This window comes from Anabas testudineus, chromosome 21 (genome assembly GCF_900324465.2).
Source record: "Anabas testudineus chromosome 21, fAnaTes1.2, whole genome shotgun sequence".
NCBI lineage: Eukaryota > Metazoa > Chordata > Actinopteri > Anabantiformes > Anabantidae > Anabas > Anabas testudineus.
This window is the reverse complement of record NC_046629.1, coordinates 21,675,927-21,694,267: the sequence shown is the minus strand read 5'-3', so window position 1 is coordinate 21,694,267 and position 18,341 is coordinate 21,675,927. Positions and strand designations below refer to the sequence as shown.

The following is an 18,341-nucleotide window of genomic DNA, read 5'->3' as shown; positions in this document are numbered from 1 at the left end:
CAAGGTCAGATTTAATGACATCAAAGTGCCTAAACAACATCTGGCCAACTCGCCACAATCAGGGATTCAAACAACACGAACCATGTGTGACTACGCATTGTGTTGGGAATTAAGGGCTCTCCAGGTCCAGGGTTAAGGAAGAAAGATTCTGACAGGGGGGCTGTGTCAGATCACCAGTCCAGCAGGATAAATCTGGTTGGGAAAATAAAAGAGCAGCACCTGCCTCTCCCTCACCACAATTAATGTCAGTGTCCTTGAATGTGAATTTATTATTGACTAATAATATATTACATATTAAAACATAATATGTATTATTATTGGCTGACTTTTACCAGAATTCCAAAGTCACTGTTTTTATAGCACGAGTGTGTCTGGACATAGCACACCACAAGTACAACGATGCAATTTTGTTTGTTTGTTTTTTTTTACCCAAAAAGTTGTGCTTATGTTACCAGGTGTGAGAATATTCCCCCTTGGTGTGCCAAACCAATCATCCAGTCATTTCCACTTGGTTTTGTTTGACGTTATCTGTCTGAAAACAGAGATTTCCACTACAGCATGAAGGGTTGAGCACACGAGGATCATATATGCTTCATTTCTGTTGTTGTTTTTTGGAGCGCTACATGGGAATTGTTCACTGCATGGATACTGTCCAGAACATGGTGACCACATTTAAAGCCCATTATTGAATCTCAGTTACTTTCCTGCAATTGTTTGAGGTTTCACTTTATGCTTCAATCACACCCAGCTGCTGTAGGCTATGAAAAACAATAAAGCACAAAAGGCTGCTCGACACTGGGACATGTTGTTACAGCGAATCAAAGCGGCACTTGCACATACTGTAGAAAACTGTTATTTTAAATGGAGAAATGTGTTTTCATCTAAATTGCATAAAAGATTATAGCAAGAATCAAACCATGGCAATCACTCAGCAATCAGTCAAGAACATTGCCTCTTCTGTAAACACCATTAAGGAAATGGAGGAGCTGTTAACCCTTAGCCTTTATGCAGCTTCTTTAGCCCTCCTGTCACTTAACTGACTAAACCCTAACACAAAGATGACCCCAGGTAACCTTGGATGACCCCTATTCAGAACTCTAATGGATGCTGTAACAGATCCTGCCTTCAGTGTCCCAGCAGGTCAGAGTAGTTATTTTGGATTCCCTCAGCGGTCCTTAGCTCTCGACTGGGGAGATTTAAGTACAAACAACTGAGTTAAGATTAGAAGTCTAATGAATTTAAACTGCTGTGCATGTTGAGATTATGACTAAGAACATTTTGCAGACCTGACGGCATCCACAGCAAATCCACGCCAGCTACTGCAATATCAATTAGCTCAATTCAATTATAGAATGATTTGTGTGCCTGCATAGCTTCATTTTTCAAATCATTATTCTTATTCTATTCTAGTATTTTTAACTGTTTATCTGCTGTGACACCAAGGGAATATTCAGTCATCTTTAAATGAACAGATTCTGATAAAGTAGCATCAGGCTAAAGGTCATTGCCTGCCCAGTTGTCACATACTGTTGCTTCACTACGTCCAGGTTACTGACCTCGGCAGATGAGTCCGTCCTGGATGATGGTCTGTTTACAGACGCTGCAGTGCTTGGCCTTCTTGAAAGTCTTCACCCGGAACGTATGGGAATGAAGAGCCTCCAACTCCTCTGGCTGAAGTTAAGAAAACAAAAACAAAAGACCAAAGAGGTGGAATGTTAGTGTTGAAATGTTGGAGGGATTTCAGTCAATGCAGGTGGTATCATATCCAATGCTTTTTTCCCCCAGTGTCTTTATTTTATATGAACATGCTGTTCACATTGTATACTGCAAATTTAACATGTGGTCATATTCACACTCTCTGAAGCAAGCCCACATCCACAGCATTATAGACAGATCATGAGTACTTTTAGTTCTTGCTGCTAAGGGATAAAATGCATTAAAAGCTCAAAAAGTCCTTGAACGTTTACCAAAGAATTAAGGTTTTACACTGAAAAGAAGCGAGTGAAAAATAAACTAATCTCTGATGTTTTCATTCTTTCTTTTACCCCCCGCCGTTCCAACCCTTGTCCTGTCATCTCCTTTGTCCTTGCAGGTGTGTTACACAACTCAGAGACAGAGCTCCCCACCCCTGTTAAGCATGTGTCCATCTGCAGCCTACTGTTTTTTCCACTAATGTACAGTACACTCCCTCCTTTTCCTGCCTGCTTTGTAAAATTGACATTGACATTGAGCAACGTTAGAGAGCAAACAGAATACTCATTTAGTGTTTTCCTATTAAAAGTTATTATTTTGTAAAAGTCATTGCCACAACAGATTTCCTTTCCTATGAGCAGTTCTATAAACCAGGAGAAAGTAGAATGACACTGCATGAATTTCTGTATGTGAAAGTATATGTGTGCTTCTCCACGTGCACATGTCTTTAATTTACCCAAATGCTCTGAAACATACATATACTCTACACAGGATCAAAGGGAGAAAATGTTTTTGATATAAGATGTGACTGTTAGCCTTCAGCCATTGGGATTCCATTATGAGTGTGTGCATGCTGGACAGGGCTGAAAGTGGCCATGTGGTTTGCATATTGAGCGGCTTTGCACATGAGCTTTCATATGGGCAAACCAAAGGCTGGTCAGGCATGGTGAGGAAAATCTAGTAGATCCCTGTCTGTAAGAATGTGCAGACTGCAAGCCACAATAACTTTATAACCACTAATGACACATTTTTAAAAAATAATTCAGCAATCCTAAGAGGCAACACGTTGGAAAAGCAGCTTTGGATGTGCAATCACAGCTCACAACTAACAGTTGATTGATAAACCAGATTGTCTATCTGCGGGTCTTTGCCCAACCAGATTCTTCATGCTTTCTTTTAGCCCGTCTTTATCCCTTCTCTCCTGTTATTAGCAGAAATAACTGACTTAGCAGAAAGGAAAGGAAACCCCTGTGTGTTTCCCATGATGTCTTCTTTCCAATGGATGCAGTGATTTATCCCATTGCACATTTTTATTACATTCTACACCTCACTGCCTTGTCTCATTATATACTAAGATTAATTATATGGTTAACATGTAGTTAAATTTACTATTCAAGGGTGACACTGCTTGATCAGTAAAATAATTTAATAACATAAAAACCTATATTATAAACTACTGTGCAATGTTTAGTTATCTGATAAGCCTCCATACCCACAAGTTTTCTACTGAAACTGGACCTTCTGAACCACACTTTATCATCTGACTGATATTTTATCATCTTACACTGGTATCCAGGTGCCTGAGAAAAGACAAACCATAGGACTGACCCATAACAAAGGACAACAAAATGCCCTTAGATTATTATTTGTTAGTAGAAAACTTTAAGGACATAGGACTAAGAGTCTACAGTCATGCTGGTGGCTATGCCAGGCTCTGCTTCCAGACACAGTGGTAATTTGAGATAAATGTTAAAGTGAAGTTGTTTTACTGGTGTTACGTTGAACATGTTCACCATCTTAGACACAACCACATAAAGCTGGAAAAATGTGTAAATGCATCTTTCTCCCTCTCTGATGAAGCCTTCTGGACAGAAGGTGAAACGTCTTCTCCACTTCCCACTGTACAGCATCTTTGGGGATAAACATGGCCTCTTTCTATCTGCCTTGAAATGAATTCATATTTTGCCATAAGGTATTTACTTAATGATTTTATATTACCCTTTATTAAACAGGGGTTCATGAGCTCATAGAGTTTAGGAACTCAGACTGATACTACTGCTGTTTATCACACTCCATTTCACAGCTAAGCATTTGTATTTCAGTGCCACATGGCAACAGCAGGACAGCCAAAGCTTCATTCCATCTCCTGGCTACGCCTCACTACTACATAACATGATTAGCTTAATCTAGTTAGCCTAAAAGAATGGCCGTGGCTGTGCAGGAGGCACCATGTTGGCAAGGGAGGTTTTCTGGTGATGGGTGGAGGTCTCTGCCTGGCATTCATACATGGGCTCGTTTAAGGGTACCCACATGCCAAGGCTCTGGCTGGCATGGAATCTGGATAAGGATTTCAGGGGATTGGGATGGGGTGATAAGTGGATTTTATGGTACTTTGAGTGAGTGAAGTATTTGTGTGTAAGTGTGTGTATCTGTCAATCTGCTCTTTTCAGGTATACTGGTGTAGTAATTCACATAGTTCTCTATTGTGTCAACATGAAACCTGGTTTTGTGGAAATTGATACCTCTGGAATGTGACATTGAGCGGGCTTGTTGTGACCAAAAACAAAAAAGTTTCACTTCCAGGCTGTTTAGGAGTCAACTGCCACCATAAAAGGAGTCAGTATGATCAGAACCCAGCCGCAGGCAGGTGTTAGTGGAACACCCTCTTTAATTGCTTTTGTCAAAGTGTCTATTCTCAAACCACATGATAAAAACAATCATTAAGGGCAAAGGAATGGAAGTTTTGGATGCAATTACCACGGAGATATTTGGCAAAGGATGCGTTGTAGCACTAAGCTGGTGTTGTGTCTTTTATGTCTAATGAAATGTTCATTGTGTAAAAAAACCTGGACAGATAAGTGAAAAATAATATGATGCTGTAGACAAAAATAAACGTAAAATGAAGGATAGAGGTTATTGCTTTATATGTATGGTGCATTGTAGAAATAAGCATGGAAAAACTACTGCTTTATGCTTTTCTGTACAGCTGGATTTTGTCCAATCATTTATGCATGAATCACATTTTCTAGATTCCAAATCAAATTACTTCTGCAACATGGGGTGTAACACTTTAATGACCCTGTGTTGCTATAGCAATAAGTAATGTTTTTCTGCTGTAGATGCCTTCAATTCCCAGTCTCAGGTAACTGAATGTTTGTTTATTAGGTGTCAAAACTGCTCAAAATTGTAACTATATAGTTAAGTCACAATTGCATGACATGTTTTGGCTACATTAACGTTAACATAAGCAAAAATAAAGTAAAATAAGTTTGATATACTATGCTTTTATACCACACAAACACACACACACTTGTGAGTCAAACAGGCAGAATGTCTCAATCCAGAAGTCTATTCAGCGGCCTCTTTGACCACTCCTGAGCCTTCTCACACTCTCCCAGCCTCTACCTATTCACCCACCAGGACTTATGCAGTAAGACCAAGAGTGGGGGACGGGGGGTGCAGCTATCCAGGGGTATGCCACTTGTCTTGTTTACACAGTTCTCCTTATTTTATTTCTAAGGGGAAAATGGGTGTCTAAGGTTGGAAGGGTAGGACATTCTTGGAAATAGTCAAACTTAAATTCCCCCAACATTAAGAGTTTAAATCGCAGTAGTGTGGTCTTGTGACAAGTATATCCTTCGTCACAAGGCCAGACAAAAGGAGGATCTTCTTAGCAGGCCTGTCTATTTTAGTCCTCTTACCCTCACCAGAAACCCAGCCTCTGTCGTTTAACCTCAAAACGCTATGTAAATATGGCACAGAGCAATATACCAGGGCTCCCCCCTTTTGTGAGCACTTAATTGTTTCCGATCATTAGCAATGCACCCGGCGCTCAGAGTGTATTGTTAGGGGGATCGCTTGGGTATATAAGAAGTTGCTTGGGGAGACATGGATGATGAGAGCCATGGGGACAAGGAGCACAGAGTAAAAGAGTTAAAGACCAGACCAGAGCAGCGAGCACGTTCACAGGAAACGTGGCCATCGCCGATTATTTTCTGTTTCAAAGTGTTGTAAGAACATGCAAATGGCCTCAGTCCATCGCATTCACGTCACACTCTCACACTCAAATGGGCCACAAAGAAAGGAAATGGTTTCAGACAGGCACCCAGGACCCTCGAAAGCTGGGGTCAGGTTGTACACATACCCCCCTCAGCTCAGTCGCTGCAGCTCCTGGGAACAGACTCCGGTTCCCTTAGAGACGCATACATAATCTCCTGCCTCACACTCATTAGCACACACGGGCAAAACAGGCACTCCTGTGCATAAAAATGTGCAAACACACACACAGATGTACACACTGCATGATGCAACATCATTGCATACACAAACATGCACATGCCTAAGCATTTCCCACTGCCGTAATCTACCTTTTAGAGACTTTCCCACTAAAAAGGCATTAAAGAATCGCCGTTGGCCATAGCTCCACCACTGATTTATTTTTCCAGTAAGTCTCATCATTTGTGACAGTAATAATCTGGGGCATTTTGCCATGGTATTTTTAATTTCACAAGAATTCTAAGAACATTCAATTCTCCCACTTCAGCTTTATTCAACTACACATTTTACACTTTGGCCTTATAAAGCTGACAAAGTGAAAGTTGTGGCAAACACTTGTCGGTTTACAAAATGAGGAGACGCAAGCCTTATCTGCTCCCCTTCGCGTTGTTTTTTTCTATGTAAAAATATCTGACTTGTTGCTGCTAAATTAACAGCTAATTGCTATGCCTAACCATATTTGTAGCTGGGTACAGTGTGTTACTAGTTTGTGCTGAAGACAGTGGTTTAGTACTATGAGTGAGGGTTGGAAAACCAAAACTATTAGCTAAAAGAAGCTACAAGCCTCCACAACGCTGCAGAGCTGAGACATAATTCCTAGTGGAATACCCACTACACACTACATGGCAGCTGTGGCATTACCACATCTATTACCTTGCACTTTGCTAACTTTATACATGGAGGAATGTATCCTTCATAAATTACTCTACAAATATGGGCAACATGTACGTTTGTCTGTTTTTATATGTACAATAATACTGGCCCTGGATTTCAGGTCGGTCTGCCAAAGTAAAATCAGACAGGAAAACCAGACCAGACAAGCAGACAGGAAAAGGACGATGAGCACAGGCGTTCCGAGAAAATATCAGGCTGACTGTCATGCATACTTTTCTTGCATTTACACTCAAAATGTACATTACACACATTATTGGATCATCATTTTAACAAAACCCTCTTTGTTTTTGTGCTCTTAAAAACAAAATTCATTGCACATTGAACGGTGGTCACCCACGATTTCCAAATATAGAGTCTTAAATTTCAGAGAGCAGTGTTTACCTCATACTGCAGATACAGTGTTTCAGAATCATGCAGTTCACACTGAGGTAATGTTAGGTAATGTTATACTATGGAGATAAAGCTTTCCAGGCTCTCCTGTGCAACAGACATTCCAGCTGAATAAGGTAACCAACAAACTGTTTTTCTCCTTAAGTTTAGAACTATTTCCTCAACTCTTATGAATGTGACTCATGCAGAGATTTTCGTAGACACAGATTTCACCTCTGACTGCAAGGGCATTCACTGTTGGCACTTGTTTTGTTAGCACATGCGTTACCTCATACATATACACACATGGAATCATATACAGTATGTGTGTTCAGTGCATATGCTTAATGATACATGTGCACATGGTTTAAAGAATCCAGGTAACCTCTGACATTTGGTTCGCATGCTAAATTCTTTGTTTGGTTTTAGAATATACTCATACAGTATATTTAATACCATTCAAAGATTTTTAATGATTCCCATAGGGAAATAGTTTTGTTACATATGAGGACAAGATAGAGTAATGTTCTGTAGAATTTCTGCAAGAGTCATGCAGTTGGCCCTACTACTACCTTCTTGCAGTCCAGACAGCCTGCATAATGAAACATTTTGGACTGTGCATGAATATTCATACAGTAGTCCTCACAAATCCAGACTTGCAGACTAAAGGGCAGACGATGAAACTTACACCAAAGGGACCCATGCAGAAACTGCATGAACTGGTCTTTAGAGTCAGAGTCAACATCCGCTGGGAACCAAAAAAGTCTGTAAAAATAGTTCAGCTTGCACCATAGTGTTGAACAAAACACGTACTATTTATTCCCTGCTTTTGCTCTAACGATGTATCTCAGAAAATGACCACTGTACATTATTAGAGTAGTCAGACCCAACATCCAGGCTAGCAGAGAGACATATAGAGAAGCCACTAACGAGACAAGCATGAGCAGCCTGGCCCCTCTTTCTGTGACTTCCTACAGTCTGAATACAGTCAATGAAAGCATATACAAACATACATACTACTTCATCCCGTCCAACCAGAGGCTATTATGGGTCCTGGTGGAGCCAGAAGACTAAACGGGACCTCTCCACTCAACTGAGTTAATCAGCCGTTGATGCTGCCGTCTCTCATATGGGACGCCATATGCATGGATGGACACTTTGACAAGATGCACCAGGGTAACCGCCACATTTCTCCATCTGTGACTGGGTTTATGCGTGTACAGTCTATGAAACACACATTGATTCAGTGAGTAGGCAAACAAAGCTAATTGCTGATGAGTGTAATGGGTATTCTTGGTTCCCGTTTTTGCACTTCCCAAGTCCTCTCAGCCCACCCCTCTTCTCTTGTTTTATCCCACCCCCCATCTCACTGGGCAGCTTCCCTTGTAACAAGGCAGCTATTCTTCAACTTTCTCAGCTAAACATGAGCTAGCAGAACCCAACTGACCTTTGATCCCTCTTCACTTTTCGTCTTCCCAAGTGCCTGACCTCTTTCCTCCACGCTGGGCCCTCATCTAGTCAAGATTCATCCCCCTCTTCTCAGATTGAAACAAACAAGGTTCAATCATTTTAGATTAGTATTGGTACTGGTTGAAATATGTCTGATAACAAGGTTTACTCTCTTTCTCTACAGACTATTATAACCTATAAGATGAGAGGTATTGTTATGGAGGTGTAACTGCACTAGTTTTTGCTGAGTGTCCCACACCGTTGGCACAGACAGGGTCAATAGTGCACATAAGTTAGGGTCACCTAATTCTTAATCTTTATTTAATCTGAACCTATGAGTATGATAATAATTTCATAAAGACATGGACATCAGTCTGAAGTGAGCGAGACTGGTGTGAAAATGGGTCTTTCATTTTCCCAGGTGATGTGAGGCAACCCCTGATAGACCTTTGACACTGGATTGGTTTGTCTGTGTAAGTGGAGAAAACAGATGCTATATTTGAGTGTGCTACCTGCAAACTGATGTAGAAGAAGGCTACCTGTACACCAGTCATACAGACAGGCTAAAACTGATTTAATGAACTGCTGGAAAAAAGTGAAGAAAAAATTACATTCATGCTATCATAAAATCTGAGCACTGTAAAATTCTTCTTCGGGGCACAGCTAATGATATATAATGCCTCAAGCCAGGCCAGGAAGTGACAGTGTTGGGTACTTGTGTTACAATTACAATACAGAACTTATTTTTTTAACACAGAGAGCTTGCCAGATCAGCTTGAAACTTGAAATATCAAAACATCAGATTACAAAAAGAAGACATCAAACACTAAATTAAAAAGAGGAGCCGATTTATGAAGAAAAGCAGAAAATAAGAAAAACAAAGGCCTGTTCAACAAACAGGTACAGACGAGTGAGCGAAGCTGAAGGCTGAGGACAAACACAACCTGGATCTTACATTTTTTTCGTCTTTCTTACTTCGTCTTGTGTGCATTTTTATGACTGCAACAAATTTTCATCATTAATTAAACTAATTGTTTTTTGTCTGTAAAATGTCAGCCAGCCGTGACCTTTTATAGCTTAAACCATATAGTTAAGGTGTTTTTTTGCTTTATTTTTATCACTACACTGGTACAGTGAAATAAATATTATTGTTACAGCTCTCCATTAGTGATTGCGTTGTCACAGGATATATCTTGCTGTCTATGAGGATTTGTGAAATAAATCTTAAATAATTTGGAACCATTTTCCTAATTTGAATCTGTTGTAAAGTTAGACGTCCTTCGAACAACCATTTTGATCGTTTTAGTGTTTGAGACTCAGTGTCACCATCATACAACAGAAATCTTCAATTCTCTATACGCTTCTACATTTACTGGTAACTTGATGTTGTGGAAAAGATGACTCAACAAGAAAGTTTTCCAGTGACTCCTTGTTCAACTCTTAAGGACAAATGGAGAGCAGTTACAATGGCTCAACTAAGAATGCACCTGGTTCCAATTAAGTATTTAACCAACCTATGTTGAATGACATGTTATAGTTAACAGTTGGAGGAGGAAGTGTCTGTGAATCCCCTAATTGTAAGCAGTCTACTGCTGAACAAGTGCAATGGGCAGCAATTCACAGCTAAATACCAGAAAGATCCTTCCTCCCTTTTCTTCCGCTCTCCAGTTCCCACTAACCAAATGGCCTTACAATGAACAGTCACCTGCTTTTCATTTAGGGGAAAATGCACCCCAGGCATTTCAGTCTCTCCTTTTACCCCCACCACCTCCAACCCCAACTCTCTACATGCATTTCATCTCAGTGAGGTGGATCCCAGGGAGGAAATTACTCAGTCATCCACAAGTGAAGGGGGTAAAAACATTACTCATTTTTCTCAGGCCATCAGCAGCACTGAGAGAGTAACACACAGTGGTCATCTAGTCTCAGTTGTCAGGATTTGGTCATGATTCGATGGCAGGGTATTGTTTTTGCGGGAGCGCTGGAAGTGGTCAGCTCTCCCACTAACACTAAAGTCAATCTGTCAAAACGTATTTATTCCTTCTTGGTAAAGACTAAAAGAATCTAAGTAATACTGTAAAAGACAAGCCTGTATTTTGGAATACTTTGAACTGTTTGCCAGTAATTGGTTTCTTGTGGTGGTGGGACACCAAAGCTTTTGAGAGAAGTTATTTTTATGTGGATCTCGTTTGCTGTATTTTTATTCTTTTTCTTAGGGTAAATTCATGATCACAATTGTCCACACACAGATGAAGAGTGATACAGTATTTAATAAGTTTCATTCAATTTTTATTTGACAATTTATTGACAAAGATTTCCAACTTTGGTCAAAATATTTGGGCATTTTGCATAGTAAGCAATGTTTTCTTTTCAATATATTGAAATATTTCTTTCGTATAAATAATATAATAATATAGGCTAGCATGAAATCTCCCTTAGACATCCATCGTTCCTACAGTTAAGTTGTAGCAACGTCAGTGTACCACTGAGTTTTCATCAAGTCCTATCACTAAGATAGCACAAAAAAAAACAAACAAAATGTGAATCAGTCCAATCCTTATGTGGCTTAAAAGACTGCTCCGGTGTAACCAACGAGGTCATAATCTTCCCTTTTTCCTGGCATTCTGTGTTTAAAATGGTAAAAATAAATAAAAAACCAGTATAGAACATCAAGTAGCAGGGAAAAGGAGATGAATTATGACCTCTTAGGCTTTTGTTACCATTGAATTGCAAGTTTAATGTTACCTAGCATGAACAACAACACAAACCCATTGTCTGAAGGTAACTATAAGTGTTCCTCCCTCCTTAATTGAATCATGTATAGTTGAAATATTGTCATATTTAGTCATATGGAAACATTCTTGGTTTTATGCTTTTCTATGTAAATTGCCTCTGTTTTGTAATAATAGTTTAGTAGTAGAAATAGTGTTTTATGTCTTCTTCTTGTGATCTGATTTGCAGGTATTCTGCAAAGCTCTCTGTGTGTAACAATCTCTGTATTATAATTGTAACACAAGTACCCAACACTGTCACTTCCTGGCCTGTATTCAGGCATGTGTTGTGAAATCTTACAACAAATCTATAATAAGCAACTCATAAAAGTTCAGTTTCCTTTGTTTTATGTTTCAGTGTTTCTCGAAATCGCCTGAGATAAGATTTCTGTTTTAAGAAAACAAAGATCCAGTTTTTCTCACAGTATTGTCTGAAAATATGCATTATATGTGGAAGAAAGATTGCTAAAACTCCCAAATAAAAGCAAAAGGAATGGTCCTTGCCAAAGCATGGATACATACGGATCAGGTTTAAGGAACAGTTACTGCCAATGGAAATATAGAACATGCTCCATATCATGCTACGTTGGCAGAAGCTTCAACACTTGGACAAGACTGGTGAAATTAAAACCATAACTCCACAATGTTCTCTAGGAAGGATCGAGATGACACGCTTTCTGGAGATTTTGTTCTTATGATTAGATCACTTTCCTCTTCTGTTCTTCCAAACTAGATCAAATCAATTCTGGATCCTGGCCTGAAATACATAAATAAGGAACGTCAAATAAATCCAACAAATTACTTGTGGCACTCACAGTACTGCAAACAGAGTGAACTTATTTAAGTAAGAACTAAATGGATGATGAAACTAAAATCCCTCAAATGCAGATCCAAATCCCTTTGGATAAAAGCACAGGCAGCGCAGCAGGATGTTGTCAGTGTCACTTTCAATGAGGACTGTTTGGCCCCACACTTGAATGCACTGGGACCCTCAGGAGGTCTCAGATCACATCCAGAGTTAGAGGTTATCATGGCATTTACAAGTTCTACAGGCCTCTTTCGTGAGGACCCTTGGCTGGCCAGGTGGAGAAATGCCAGGAAAGATGTTGATATCCTCATACAATCCAAATTCAAGAAATAAATGAAGGAGAAAAAACTCCAAGCTCCTGATCTTGATGTTGATCTCTGCAGAGTGCTTTATCATGATGTCAGAGCTCTCATATTCACTCACACGAATGCACACATGCTCAAGTTCTGGCATTGCATTTAATAATACGACATGTTTTCTGGGTTTGATCATGGTTTGTGCTTCTTTGTAACATAACATAGGTTTAATTTGGCTGCTGTGTTCTGTTCTGGCAGCACAAAGTGGGAGCCTACATGTACATGTAAGGAATGTTTGGCTTATAATGGTTGTGTTGCACACATGAGATGCAGAGCATATCCATAAAAGGGGCCTTTGAGTACTAGACATAGGGTAGATAAACAAGGTATTTATTTATTTTTTTTTTTAATTAAAAAGCCTTTGAAAACTTAACATTAGTCATTTATCTATACTGTGTCTAATGAATAACCAGAAGAGAAATGACAGCAAGTATGATGTGATGGTGACATTTACTACATACCGTTTAGATTTAATTAATTATCTGTAAAGTAGGAGAAGAAAACTACCGACTCAAAAATAGGGTTATGTTTAAACTTATGCCACCAAGAAAAATGTCACATTGACCATTTTATACTCTCAATGTTCAATACAACTAAAATTTCTGAATCTTCAAACTTCCTCAAGGACAAAAAGCAGAAGGCCATGGGAGGTTTAAGTCCAATGTGTCCAGTGAAGCATGCACAAGGCTGGGGGTCTCTTTAGGAACGAAAGACATGGATGGGGGGGGGTTGCACAAAGCTCTACAACTCTCATAAATCAATTGAGCAAGGGTTAAACTTCCCTTTTTGTTGTTCAAGATTTTTCATCCGAGTCAACATCAAGAGAATTCATGCAAAGAGCAACACAAAGATGAAAGCTGCATCAGTCTTGTTGCAAAATTCCACATGCAGTCAACAACTCTGTGAGTGTCAAGTCCAGCAGAAACTGCATGGTAAATCCATTATAGTAAAAAAAAAAAGACTTGGGCGACATCAACCCAGATGTTACAATTACAGAGATGTTGCCGTATTTCAAAGAGGCCCCACATGTGGAACATTTTTCTCAAATCAAAGGTAATCTCAGGAACTCAAATGGGATGGGGTGTGACTGAACTAGCAACAGTCCGTGAGAGGAAAGGGAGGATGGAGATGAGTGCAAGGAGTGTGAAACAAAAGGACCCCAAATAAAGAGGACAGAAAGAAATGTGAAAATAAGTTTTTATCAGGTGTCTTACTTTTAGAAACAGATGTAAAAGTTCTAAGTGAGTTTGAAACAGGGGCTTATCTGTTTTTAAGTGAAGACAACAAGAGACCAAAGGCCAAACATTACCGAGATGAGACCATTTCCCAATGCGATCCTTTTGAGAAGTCAGACGACTGAGTGTATGTTAATGGATATCGATCATCCCAAGCAGTTCTTTGAACCCTGACAAGTCTGAAGGTTTAGCCAAGGATCAATATTTGCATTAACACAACCGTGAGACTGCAATATGAGGCAATATTTTCTACAACACCTTGCTAGATCAGAGGATCCTGGCCACCACTTCCAACACCATTGCAATTGCCTGGTACACATCCTGTCATCTGTCCGGTGCAAAAGCCTTTGATTCTCACACTTCAACAACTTTTTAAACTTTCTCTTGACAACAGACTAGTAGAGGACATATGACTGGTTTCATGGTCATTTCAGCGAAACCTGATAAATCTCTACCTAATAGCCTTTTTGGGTATTCATTAATTATTCAATGTTTGGTGGAAGAGCAGGAGACCTTGAAGGTCCTCTTTTGAGGGCCCTTGCACCATCCCAGCTTATCTTGCCCTCTGATCTTGCCCAGAGTGTCTTCCATTTATTTCCATTGTCTGTTGTTCAAGTTGTTTCTGTTATTGTCTATATTTCTCTAAGACTCTTCCTTCTGTTTTAAGTGCAGGAAAAAAATCTCTATTTATCCAAGATCATCCTGCTCTGACAAAAGGAAACCCTCCCTATTTAACGATGGCCTATGGAAAAGATCTTGTCCAGTCTGTTTCCTACATTTGTACTTACTCTCACAAGCTCATTCGACCCTCTACCATAATCTCTTATTCTCCTTCCTCTTAATCACTTCACAGGAAGCAATGCACAGTTATCATCAGAAAGAAGATATTTAAGTTGTCTATTCCCAAATCAATTTTAGCTGGAATCTTTGGGTGTCTGGTCATGGTCCTGTACATCTTTTAGGGTTAGAAATAACCCTGAACCTAACCCTTATCTGCTGGAATAAAGCGTGCCCCTATTAGGGCTGTTTTAGGACCAAACAAAGATCTACTATTAATGGAGGGGCTCAGATTGAACCCCGCCCCCCTTAAGTGAGCACGCTTTGTCATACAGTGCTCTGATGCAGTCAATCAATGACCCAGAGCTTAGCTGGGGGGCTTTGAGATTCTTTTACGACCCCTCCCTTTCACCTCACCTCCCATTCCTCAAAAGAAAGAATGGTAATTAACTGATGAAGAGCTCTGTAAGATTATCCAGTCTCCTCGCCAAGAACTCCAGCTCTACCAGTGGTGTGCAGTCATGTCCCAATGGACGACTGCAGAATGAGGAGCAGTGGATCTCAATGGCCTATTCAACTCTTCTCCTCTTTCATCCTCTATTCAGTTGAAGGAGAGGAGAGCAGCATGCAAGGTTGTATATCTGATTCAGGAATGTTCTTTCATATCAGGACAAATTAGTAAAAGCACTCACAGTGTTTTAAGACATATGTCAAGACTGTGGTTGTAACGCTTTTAGCGTGGCCACGCACACACGAACGCTGTTCTTCACTGACCACATTACATCTCAGAGGGCACGCAAGTGCACAAACAAACCCCTCACTGAGAGCGGGAATGCGCGGCAGATTGAATTATACAAGAGAAAGCAAAAATAGCTGTGTGTCCCAACCACCTAGAGCGAGACAGAGTGGGACATGGAGGGGGGAAAGGGTGAGAAAGAGAGACGGTGGGGAAGTGAGCAATAGACACAATTAATTCAACTCAGTTGGAGCAGAAAAGTTTTTAGTCTGTTAACAGAGCTGGAAAGAAATGTGAAAAAAAATGTTGAGAGGGAGAAACCAACACATGGTTTTATCTTGTATTTTCACAGCCTCCCATTCTCCTTCATAATATCGGCCTCATTCAAATGTGTCACTATGCCCAGGCCCCCCACAGCCAGGGTCCCAACCCTCCACCCTAACTCCAACTAGCAGACCACCCAATAGATTCCCTGACCAGCTTCATTTGATCACAGCTTTTCAATGGTGATGATCCAGCCCACTTTCTTGCTGTACCAAAAGTAAAACACACAACAAAAGCATTTCATCAAACCTATCCTGCTCATGTCGTTTGTCTCACTCACTTACTGTATACACTTACAATGTCACCACGATATATAGCACATCGTGCATGTGAAGTCTGCAGGTAAGTCTGCATTGTCAGACTATGCACAAATGTCTGCAGTCTCCTGAAAATTGGACATAAATGTTACAGACGTGCTGACACAGATCAAATTACTTCTGGAAACAAACTCCAGTTAAAAAGTTTATCTCACCCAAAACATGCAGGACAGGCAGACCCAGGTGCGTGCAGGTCCAGCCAGAGCTGATGGTAGGCTGAGAGAGACAGACGGCATGGTGACGGACAGGAGTGATGATGCTGCTGCTGCTACAGACCAGTGGGCTTTTTTAAGTCTAATCCAGCCAGCAGAAGAGCTACCCAATGCTGCAAAGCCATGACCACCCTGGACCCAAACACTGTCCTACACCTCTGGCTCCTGTGTTCTCCCACTGTCTGAGTTCTTCCGCTTCTGTCTCTCTCTTAAATTGAATCCTGACTGCCTCTCCTCTGCTGTGCACACTGCGCCTCTCTTGCCGTCTGCCAGGGAAAGTTTCACACAGCTTTTTTTTTTGTAAGGGGGGGTGTCAGTCTGCCCCCACTTCTCTACGGGAGCAAAGGGGGAGGGGGTATTCCACTTATTATCCATCTCTTTTGCCCCTCCTCTCTCTCTCATCCCACCTCGCCCTCCCTCTTTACCCCTCTAAGTCTCTCCACTTTTAATTTCATTCATTCCTTGATCCCACCCCCTCACTGATCGCCCCCTCAGCATCCATCGCACCCCACCTCCCCCTTTCTCCATCCATGTCGCACAGTATCCCTGTGTATTTCTGTACTGAGCCCATTTTAATATTTCATTAAGTCTGCCTCCCCCTGTGATCACCCTAGAGGTGACTGGCCACTGGTGTTTCTCCTGACACTGGAAAATATTACACTTCATCATTCTGGATGAGAGAGAGGACACCAGCTAGTTAGATCATCTTCAAAGTGTCTGAAATTTGCAAAAAGAATTGAGGAGATCACATTCTGACATCAACTGTCCTCAACACTGTTTATGCAGACTTTTGAACGTTGCTCAAGAAATTTCTAACCTACCCCCATTAAAACATACAAGCTGTAAGTCTTTTAGGACAAGGCTTAAGATAAAATGAGTTCCTCAGAGGAACTGTAGTTTTCAGCAAACTCAAACAGGACTGCATATGGGAAATATTTTCCAATGCACATTACTACACGACTACCATGTTTTAGGGATCATTCCTAGCAGAAAAGGATGTTTGTGAAATAGACTGCATGTGTATTTCCCTACATATTTTACTTCTTTAAAAAAAGGATCTACCACAGAAGTAGTGGCCTCAAACAGACTGCTACTTAACCCCTTACCGAAGAGAGAGAACACAGAGGGGGCCAGGAAGTACTAGCTGCTTCATTAAGTTCTCACTGCTCATCAATGTTAGCCCCATGCAAGACTCTTTATCCCATAGAGTGGGATTTTCATTCTTCACACATGGGTTACATGTAAACATTCATGGAGACAGAATTTTGTAACATACACAAAAAACTTTTCTCATAAACCCAGGCCCGCCCTCTCTTGAAAACATAAACACACACAATTTAAACTACCAAATCACTGCATACAGACTGTACATAAACATCACCAATCACCCCCCCCCCCCCCCCCCCAGACACACACAAACAAACACCCTCACATCTTCTTCGCATTTGGCAGTAGATGAATTGATAGATCAGTCATCTCTAAGGGTTAGTAATCCGATTTCTTGTTCTTTCTGAGGCGTCCTTTGACAAGACGAGGTGTCCTTGGACAAGATACTGTACACTGTAACCCTGTAGTAGTGCTGATATGTACAGTCTGGCAGCTGTCCAAACCCAATTTTCCCAAGGGGATCAATAAAGTATATTATTATTATTATTATTAGTAGTAGTAGTAGTAGTAGTAGTATTACTACTACATACAGTGTAAATGCACACACACACATGTACACACACAGTGGCACAGAGGACTAATCCCCTGGTATTTCCTGCAGGCCACCCCTATAGAGACAGATTCACTGAAGAGGACAATGTCAGAGTGAAAACATTTAGACCTAATCCTACTTCAACACACACACATGCGCACTTTTCATTTGCTATTAAGTTACAAAAGTAAGAAAATTGCATTTTGATTTAGCTACTGTTGCATCATCAAATGTATTTTTCACAATCATCCATTAAATTAGTAGATTTAGTATTGCAGCACAATCCTTAACAGTTTACATGGGAATGTAAGACACATTGCTGACTCGGGTTTTACTTGCAGATGGTTTAGACTTTAATGCATGCAACACATTCACTTAATGTAATAACGGTGAATCTGTGGTTTAGTCTTCAATTAACTGTATTTGTCTGTGAGCATAATTACCTCTCTCACAGAGATTTTACAAATAATACATTTGGAGAATAATATGGAGCTGACGAATTTACATTCTAGTGGTATTTATATTTTAACTTCCATGAGATGATTCATAACTTGGGAGAAGGTATTTATGACACATTTGCTAGCAAACTGTTGCTTATGTACTTATGTGCTCCAATTTGTTCTCAAACACTCAACTCTTTGTTGAA

At 40.4% G+C, this 18,341-nt stretch overlaps 1 protein-coding gene across 8 annotated transcripts in view; it reads right to left on the bottom strand.

The window, feature by feature from the left end:
- Positions 1-18,341, bottom strand: part of tns1b (tensin 1b) — a 133,963-nt gene that overhangs the window by 92,349 nt on the left and 23,273 nt on the right. For 6 of the 8 annotated variants that reach the window (XM_026377157.1, XM_026377162.1, XM_026377158.1 and 3 more), the window contains exon 2: positions 1,557-1,671. In XM_026377157.1, coding sequence (XP_026232942.1) covers positions 1,557-1,671 — 115 coding nt within the window. Of the gene's footprint in view, positions 1-1,556; positions 1,672-15,939; positions 16,155-18,341 lie in introns of those variants that run through there. The other 2 variants (XM_026377159.1, XM_026377160.1) reach the window with 1 other exon arrangement.